The sequence below is a fragment of the Mycteria americana genome, chromosome 13 (genome assembly GCF_035582795.1).
Source record: "Mycteria americana isolate JAX WOST 10 ecotype Jacksonville Zoo and Gardens chromosome 13, USCA_MyAme_1.0, whole genome shotgun sequence".
NCBI lineage: Eukaryota > Metazoa > Chordata > Aves > Ciconiiformes > Ciconiidae > Mycteria > Mycteria americana.
The window spans coordinates 9,323,317-9,332,674 of NC_134377.1; the positions used below are offsets into that span (position 1 = coordinate 9,323,317).

Sequence of the window (9,358 nt, forward strand, 5' to 3'; positions counted from 1 at the left end):
TATAAAATGCTAAAGGATCACTTAGTGAAGCAGACACAATACTAAGACAATCCTAGGCATGGTTGTATTTGCAAGGCCAAACACAATTCACTCACACCGCAGCTCCAGCAGTGACGCTGCAGGGCTTTGCCACCAGGTCACCCAGCTAACATTTCCCAGCAGAAACACGAGGCTGGTTTTTATCTCTGGCTCTTAGGTTGGCTTGTACCAAAGGTGGTTCAGCATCCAAGGCAAAGCAAGCACAGAATCTCTGTTCAGCTCTAGGACACAAAGAGCTTACCCCAAACTCCCAGTCCTCTACTTCTGGACCGTCCACTCTGGTGCCCACAGAAGTCTCTGTGGGACACAGCGCGCTGGGGACGGTGGATAGAAAAAAATGGTACATCCAATCGCATCGCCTGCGCTGCAGCTAAAAGCCGCTTTTTCAGCTAAAGTGGAACTTCTCAGTCCAATATCTCTCACAAACCAGTTTTATCTTCTCATTTGAAAGCGAAATGTCTGCCTATTGCATGTCTTGTTGCTTTAGCCAACAAAGCTACAACATCGGTTTTTAGCAGCCTTGTTTATAAAACTCACATTATCAAACTCGGTGTTGTAAGGTACAGTTTCTTATCTTTCCAGCAACAAACACCCTGATTATTCCAAAAGCAAGTGCCAGACTTTTCCAGCACCATTACAAGTTGCAGCCAAGCTATGCCACTTATCTAAGAGTTTACTAGCTGACCACTAAATAATTCCAATTAATTGTGCTCCAATCAGTTAAAATACTGCCAGCTTCAGAGTACATGCACTATTTATACCTAGAGACTTCAAGGACTCTCGGCAGCCATTTCAAAGGACCAAGAGAGAACACGGGCCCCTCGCACCGTGGGAGGACAGCACGGGGACAGCTCTAATGGCACCATGCACTTGCCTTTAAAGCTGTTTGGCAGCTCCATACTCTTGCTGCCACAGAAACATTGATTGCAATCCTACCAACTGAGACTTTGGCTTTTCTAAAAGTCTTATTTAATTATTTATCACCGCTTACTAAATAAAACATAGCACCTTCTGCAGCTGGGGTATCATCCATGTGACACATGGGATTTTCAGGCCAGCCAGCAGACCTTCCCCAGGAACCACGTGTACTCACGGTTGGGAACTGGGCTGAGTCTCCTTGGGGGGTAAGGAGGAAGAAGGTGTTAATGCATATAAACTCTGACTATTTGGACAGTTTGCTGGAAAATAAATCAAAAAGACATTAAATGGAAAGGTCCATAATGCAACATTGTACCCTGGGGGAAACAGGAATGATGCCAGCTATCTATATTTGCTGACAGTATTTTGCACCAGACTTTCTTCATAGGACAGCAACTTTTGGCCAGAAATCCATACATGGAACACTAATTTAAGATCACTTAAGATCATGTTATAGCTGGTTCTATTCCTGTTGTGCTCGTCAAACACAAATTTCCATGCCATCTGTTGGCACTGCTGGTACTGCTAGCTGTAAGATGCTCAATAAAGACGCTGCAATATTTCAAGAAAAACTTTAGTCATTTCTCCGTTTTCAACGCCTGATCTCAAAGCTTTATTACCCTGTTTTGTTCTGCACCCATCACGCCACAAAGCCTCTGTTTTCCGAGGTGCTAAATGTTACGCTGACAAGCGTTTTGGATTCAATTAGCAAACATGGCAAAGACTGACACTATTTGCGCTGAAACCAGGTGTAACTTCCAGCCCCGAATTGCTTTGAAGTCCTGAATCTGTGCAAAAGCAGGTATTTCCATGGCAACGGCCCCGACGCCACAAGGAGAAGAGGATGACATTTTGACAGCAGAGAGGAAAGGCTGGGTGGGGAGGAAGGAGGCTCTGCTGGCATACAGATCTCTTCTCCCTGAACACCGAGAAGGAAGATGAAGGAAGGAGGACAGCAGCACGAAACCTGTTCTGGGTATGAAAGACCTAGCCAGGGGTTTCTGGAGTATGAGAGCACTTCTGCGCACCACTGCTTTTATCTTCAAAAGGAGAGAAAATGGTCCCCAGCGATTAGTAATACTCCTTTCAGAAGAGATCAATGCAGGCAATCGAGAAATGCTGCATTAAAGCCATCTGTTTACTTTTGATATAGGAACATTTGAAAAAGGCTGACCTGGGTGCTTGAGAGACATCAGAAGGTCTCTCTGCAAACAGCAGCTTTCATTACAAACCTGCAGCTTATCATCCTCATCTTCATTTCGCCTGAACAGTTTTGACAGCCACACAAAGGCTTTTTTTTTTTTTTTAAATTGGCCTTGAGAACATTTAAAGCTATCAACATTAATTTTTCAAATCCTAATAACATTAAATTAATTTACAATTTTCTACCAATCCAGAATGAAGTAGCTGGCATTGACACCCACAATCTGATATTTTGGAACCATAGGCATACATACATGCTCCAGAAAAACAAACCCAAGCTGGAAAAATATTGCTCTTACCAGTCACTCTGTGTTACTTAGCCACAAAGTAGACAATATGGCTGCGTAGCGGGGGCACTTCATTTAAAGGGTGGGAGGAAAAGAGACTGACTGTTGTCCCTATGATATATGATGATGGAATTAGTCAACAGCTACATACTGACAACCATTCAAGCTATTAAAAAATAAACAATATATCCAATAGAAAGCCACAGGACATCAGCAAGCGAGCAGGCTGTGGTCAATCAATAACAGTTTTAAAAAAAAAATTCTAAGAACAGGCAGCAAAATGTTCAATACAGGCACAGCAGTTATTGATGAGTAAAAGACTTAAAGCTACTTGCTGAATGGCAAGTTAAATATAAACTAAGTTGTTGCAGAAGAATAAGCAAGACAACTGTTTACTTTCATGTTCCATTCAGCTTTTCACACAACTCATTTTCCAGGCACAGTGTAGTACAGCCTGTATTTCATGGGTAACACCTGCTTCCCCACCTATTCTTGTATGCAATGCAATTACCCGGAGGTAATCAAAAACATACCACAGGATTCTCCTCTATTAAAAATGAAACTTGCAAAAGAAGGGGAGGAGCAGGGGTTGCAAGAAGAGTATTTTTAGTTGAGAATCCAACATCCTTTTAAACCTGGATATTTCAGGCTCTGGGTTTTTTAAGAAGCCTCATTCCATCTGATAAAAGCTCTAAAAAAAAAAATCAGAGAGGATTTGGTTATGCTTCTTATCCTGCATAACAGGAAACAGGATTCCTCAGAAAGTCACATTTCCACTCCTTCCCTTGCAGTCTGCTGACAAATAGTCAATTTTGCAGCTTTCAGGATTACTTTGATTTATTATAATCATATGGGGGGAGGAAGAGGGGAAGATGGCGACAGCACAACTCATTTCAACCTGCAAATCTTCTTAAAAATAAAAATGCATTAACAATGGCAACAACCAAATACCAAAGTCCATTTGCTCATTGTGGTACTTTGGGTCATTTCAATTTACCGTTTATCTACCTTCTCTAATCAGACCTTGTCTTCACAATATTTTATTCCTTCAGTTATCGCACTAGGGCAACATACGTTGAGTGGCTTCCCAAGCATGATCCACAGCTGTCCCCTGTCTCAGTGGAGCTCACCTGCACTTGAGGACCTCAGCAGATCACACAGAGCCATGGCTGAAGCAAAACCAGACATGGTCTAATAAAATGAGAATACACAGTTTTGTGAAAGGTAAAAATTCCAGGAGTGGGGGAAAAAAAAAAGGAGATTTCTGCAGTTGGCCCTTTCTATTACTCCTTGGAGTCTGCACAAGCTCCTGACTTATCCTGAAGTCAGTCTAGGAGAGGAAGAAAAAACAAAAGCATGAGCAAAATGGGCCTCATGAGCAGGGAGCAACCGGCAAAAGAATGCTCCACCAACTCCCAATTTCAGGGATGTTACTAAATAATTAACTACATCACCTATGGGATCACGTTTCCCCAGGTCTTTTTGAATCCTAACAGAGCAAAGCTCAGGTGGAGAGAGTGCAGAGCACGGGTCCGAGATGGAATTCACCCACCTGCGTGGCTGTGCACAAACAGCCCCACCTTGCTGGACCAAGGCCCCTGCCAGGTCTCACTGCTTCCAGCAGGCACTGAGCTGGAAGAAACCTGAAGGAAAGTGCAACCACCCGGTGCCTGCGTGGGCAAAGAACCCACATCCGCACCGATGTCCCAAGGCAGAGCCCAGAGCGATGAGACCACCAGAAAAAAAATCTCTGCTCTGCATCAGCACTGCCCTTGCTAAAGGGCTGCTAGAGAGATACTGGACCGTGTCAAACACCCACGTCACGGCACCATGACACATTGGCTGGTGGCATTTCACCAGGGCAGAAGGGCTTTCCCCATACATCACCCCTCTCCTTCAATCTTTACTTGCGTTCACTAAACCCTCGTACGATATGTTTATTTTACCAAAAGCCAGCAGAAGGGCATATCACAACCCTCAGCTCTCCTCCCCTAGGCACAAGCTGCACTTTCTTCAAGCACACAGACCCTGGAGAAAGAGCAAAGGGAGAGAAGCCTGGTACTGAACGCCAGCACGGAAGATGCTCATGTGCAGTGACAGCCTGCAGAGGCCACAGCAGTCTCCAGAAGGAAGCTCCCGTCCACTGGCCAAGCGGTCTAACCGGCACGCCGATGGGCAATCCTCACCTCCCATTCTGCAGCAGCAGTCGACGCGCAGTCTGCTGTTTTGTCTCTCTCCACTCAGGAGGAGTCGCAGACAGACGGTAATAATGAGATGTCAGCTTTATCCACAATGCTAAATAAATGTCATACCCTTTTTTTGGCTTAATAGCTGTTGCCAAGGCAACAAGTAGTATTCCTTACCACCACACCCGGCACAGATTAAAGGTGGGAAGTGGTCTGGATGAACAGCCAAACACACTGTGCTGTCACCCTCCCCAGACCTGCCACCCATGGGTCTTGTTCACCCTACTCTGAGCAGTGTCTCCAGCAGGGACATTCCACTTTCCAGAGTCCATAAACTGGATATCAAGATGCTCGTAAGACCAGAAACAAAATGTCACACATCACACCCTCCAAAATCCCAGGAGAGGTGACCTGTGGGGACAGACCACAGGCAGGAGATGACAACAGCTCCCGGCAATCCAGCGCTCCACCACACGGCAGAGCAAGTCCAGGTTCCGCTGCAGCGGGTCCCATGACATTCAGCCACTCAGACTCAGCAGCCAGGGACGGTGGCTCAGGCGGCCCCACCGGCCCACGCAGCCCACCTCCACGCACAAGCAACACCCGAACTACGTGGCAAAGCAGTGGGACTCTCAGCTCCCTGCCTAGATCCACCGTCAGCTCACTGTGTTAATGCTACACGCATTATAAACACTAAGCTCTGCACAGACAGAAGGAGCTTGAGGCAGCTCAGCATAAAACACAGTATAAACTAATAGAGTTAAACGTGCCCAAGAAGAGACCAGAGCAAGCAGACATGAAACGCCATGGCTTTGCACTGGACACACACACACAGATGTGCGCGTTCCCCATTTTCTTGGCTGGCTGCTGTGCACAGCCCCGTCCGTGCCGGGCTCTCCAACACCCGGCTGCCTCCCGCCCTGCGAAAGAGCGCTTTGCTGCAGCGAGGGGCTCGTCCCATCCCAGCTCCCGAGGTGAGCAGCACCGGGAGTCACCCCTTTTTGGGGCTGACACACAACTTACGAGAGCGGCTCTGCCACCAGCGAAAGGCAATTTCCAAAAGAGACAGGACACTGGGGTGCCAAAATTCACTGGTGCCGCAGGGATGCTCCTCCACCTACCCAGGCACCGGGCAGCCACGCTTCGCTCGGCGTCTGGAGCCCACGCCGCCCGGGGCGGGCTCACGCTACCACCCGTTGTCCTGCTCGGGGTTGAGGGAGGTTTTTGGGGGGACTGTTAAATTCGCTGCTGCAGCAGCACCGGCAGGAGCCAGCGGGAGGCTGCGGGCAGGCGAGCCCGGGGTCGCGGCTCCCCTCCGGGGAGGGTCCCGCCGCAGACGCCCATCACCGCGGGCCGGGGGTCACCGAGCCCTGACAGGGGACCGGGGGGACGGGGCTGCTGCCGCGGGGGCCGGGCACCCGCACCCACCTCCTTCTTGACGGTGCGCAGCAGCCGCTGCCGGGTCTCCGCCTCTGTGGGGAGAAGGGGGAGAGAGGCCCGTTAGTGCGGCCCGGCCCGGCCCGGCCCGGCCCGGCCCCGCCGCCCGCCGCCCGCGCCCCCGGCCCGCCGCCCGCCCTACCCGCCGGGGCTGCCGCCATGGCCGCGCTCCTCCGCTCCGCAGCGCCGGCAGACTGGCGGCGGGGCCGCTCCACGGGGCCGGGCCGGGCCGGGCCGACCGGGCCGCACCGCCCACCCGCGCCCGCCGGGGTGGGGCCGCCGCCGCCGCCGCCAATCCGCGCGCGCCGCCGGGCGACGGGCAGCGGGCGGCTCCGGCAACGGGCGGCCCTCGGGGAACGGCCCGGCCGGGCCCCGGCCCCCTAAGCGGGTCCAAACCTGGCCCCGGCCCTCAAGGGGCGACCCCGGCCGGGCCCGGCCCCTCGGTGGGGGGACCCCAACTAGGCCCGGCCCCTCAGTGGGGACCGCAGCCGGGAGCCCAGCTCCCAGCGGCTCACCACCGCCAGGCACCCCCCCAGCGAGGCCCCGGCACCCCCCAACCCGGGGCCGAGGTGCCCCGAGATGCCCGGGGCCGGCAGCCCTCGGGGCTGGGTGACACGGGGATGGGGCCCAGGCCGCAGCCGGGGCGAGCCCTCGGTGTGTCCCCACGTACCGGGCTGCTTTGGGGTGGACACAGCCGGCGGCGTCTGCCATTGTACGGGGGGTCTGGGAGCTCTGGCAGTTACACGGAGGTGCGAAGCGACAACGTCCTGGTAGCCATGTGCCATCCAGGCACGCTCCTGGGGGCTCTTCCGCACTGGGAAGGCAATAATGAGCTGAGAAGACCTATTCACAGGAGACCTGAGATACCTCCTATCAAAATCACAACCCCTTCAGAGAAAGCCCTGCCTAGCAGCTCCCATTAACATATCTTCTGTTTTTCTCTTCCTTCGTTTGCTGTTCCAGGACATTTCCATAGAAACAGGATCCCGGCTCCTTCGCAGTCCAGTTTCCAATAACTACAAACCACATTAGCACGAGGGCAGCGGCGCCTGGCCACGCTGCACGCCGACACGCAGCCACCAGCCACCGACGCAGCCCCGGCTGGCCCTCGCTGCCATCGCTCAGGAAGGGACTCAATCCTGGCACAGGGAGCAGGGAAGGTCCCAGCCTGTTACAAATTCCCACCTCCGCCAGCTCCCCATGACCCGCCAGCCCCCGCAGCCCTGGGCACTGCTCCTCCGCCGCACCCAGAGCTGGGCTGTGTCCTCTGCGTCGGAGCAGCTGCCTTTTGCTCCGTGCTGGTGCTCGGTGGCCCTGAAGACGGCAGGAACCATCCGTCCCGATGGCTCCCCTCTGCCGCCCAGGCTGGGCGTTCCTCTGCCAGGAGAACAGGAGGGGCTGTGGACTCGGGATTGATCAGAATTCGGTCCCTTCTGTACTTTACCGCTGGCACAGGGGCCAGGAGAATACCTGTGCCATATCCGTTGTAGAGAAAACCTATTTCCTTGTATGTTATTTGCTTTTCACTGTTTATTTGCTTGCTAAATACCCTGTTAGCAGAGGCCGTGGCAGTGCAAATGTTACTGAACTGCAGCAACTGGGCCGGCTTGCCTGGGGGTATGTGATTGCTGATCCAGATGGATTCCAGAAAGATTCTGGGGTCCGTGGGAATCCAGCCTGAGCAGGCAGCTCCAGGTGCTGCTGCTGGGGGTCACAACTCCCCTCTGCAGCCGCTGAGCGTTGACTCGACCCTCGGGATGCCGATCTCAGCCCGGGGAGTCACCCCTTGGCCTCAGGTTGGGCCCCCTGCGAGTAGCACAGGACTTGGTGTGCCACGTCGGGGGTCTCGCGCCTGGTTTGTCCGTACAGCTGCGGCTCTGCGCCCCACAACCACCAGCTGTGGACCCCCGAGGCAGCGAGCCCGGCTGCCCGGTCTCATCAGGTGACACCATTGCATCTCTTCTGCCCTGCAGCCTGCGCCGGCCGTCTGTCCATGGAGAGCCCTGCGGATGGGGTCCCCTTTCTCCAAAAGGGGTTCAGGAGAAGGACCGAAGGTGCTAAGGGCTTGTCAGGTCTGACCTGAGAGCCACACAGCCGGCCAGGAGCCAGGCTGCAGCACGCCCCTGCCCGAGGGGCTCAGGCTGTGCTCACAGTCAGCCCGCACGGCTCCTCTGCTGCTCTGCAACCCTGCCTGACATTTATTGATGACCACGGGTCCTACAGTCTTGAACAGGCAATTAAGACAGGCTAATAAACAATCATAATGAAGGCATCGTGGCCTCATAAAACACCACGTAGGAGCACCATCAGATATCAACAGTGAATCAAATTACCAAGGGCAGAGACAGCCTGCTCGCTCCCCTGACCCCGAGTTGTCGCGGGGACAGCGTGGAGCAGTGGCAGCACACATGCAGATGCTGAAATGGAAAAGGTGCCAGGTTTCCGAGGAACCAGAGCACGGCACCACGGCCGTGTCACGCACAGCACCTTGCACGGCTCTGGTCTCTGCAAAGCTTCTCCAGCCCTGTCTGACTTAAGCACAGCATCTGCCAGCCAGGAGAGCCTGGGCTGCCTGATGAAGCTTTGAACTTGGCCTCGGACAGGCAGGCGAGTTTCTCCTGCCTATTTCTCACTTTTGCTATCGTGAAAATGATGTTGGAGGCATTGACCTGCCTCTTGACTTGCAGAAGAATGGGGACAGCAGGAATTGTTCAATTTAGCACCTGAATCAGAAAACGAGTCTGTCCAAGCTGAGGAAAGGTCTTTTAGGACCTTTCCCAACAAACCAACCCCACTTATTTTAAGGGCCAAGATGAGCCCAAGCAACTTTTACAGCACCCAGAACACCTTGGCAGCTCCTCCGTAGTGTTTGTGCTCTGACAAGCGCTGCCTCATTCTCCCCGCGCCCGTGCCGGCAGGATGCGGCCGAGGGGTGACGCTGAGGGGACCCACACTCCTCCTGGGCTCTGCCGAGCTCGGGGGAGCAACGACCACCTGGTGAGCTTGACTCGAACGCACCGCGCTGGCGGAAGGAAGCCCAGAGGAGCAAGAAGACCATTTTGATTCCTGTTAACGAACCGTGCTGGTTTTGTACAATCTTCAGTCCCGTCAGTCTCTCTGCGATACTCCAGGCTGACTAACGCGGGGTGGGCAGCGTCCACACGCTGAACAGACCCAGAGAGGTTCAGGTGGTTGGTGGTGCCGGCACTCCTGTGGGACCGTGTACCAAGTAAGGCGACGCTTAGGCCATTTGAGAGGAATAAAAAGTTATTTTCCTGGCTTCTCTCT

General features: G+C 53.4%; 1 protein-coding gene across 11 annotated transcripts in view; it reads right to left on the reverse strand.

The window, feature by feature from the left end:
* The window catches only part of SGSM1 (small G protein signaling modulator 1), a 50,384-nt gene extending 44,071 nt beyond the window's left edge, over positions 1 to 6,313 (reverse strand). For 5 of the 11 annotated variants that reach the window (XR_012777702.1, XR_012777701.1, XM_075515813.1 and 2 more), the window contains exons 1-2: positions 6,213 to 6,308; positions 6,062 to 6,105 (exon numbers count right to left, since the gene is read on the reverse strand). Coding sequence is in view for 7 of the 11 variants with exons in the window: in XM_075515813.1 (XP_075371928.1) it covers positions 6,062 to 6,105; positions 6,213 to 6,231 (63 nt within the window). In the remaining 4 variants the exon portion in view is untranslated. Of the gene's footprint in view, positions 1 to 5,754; positions 5,868 to 6,061; positions 6,106 to 6,212 lie in introns of those variants that run through there. The other 6 variants (XM_075515817.1, XM_075515815.1, XM_075515811.1 and 3 more) reach the window with 3 other exon arrangements.
* Positions 6,314 to 9,358: the final 3,045 nt, after the last annotated feature.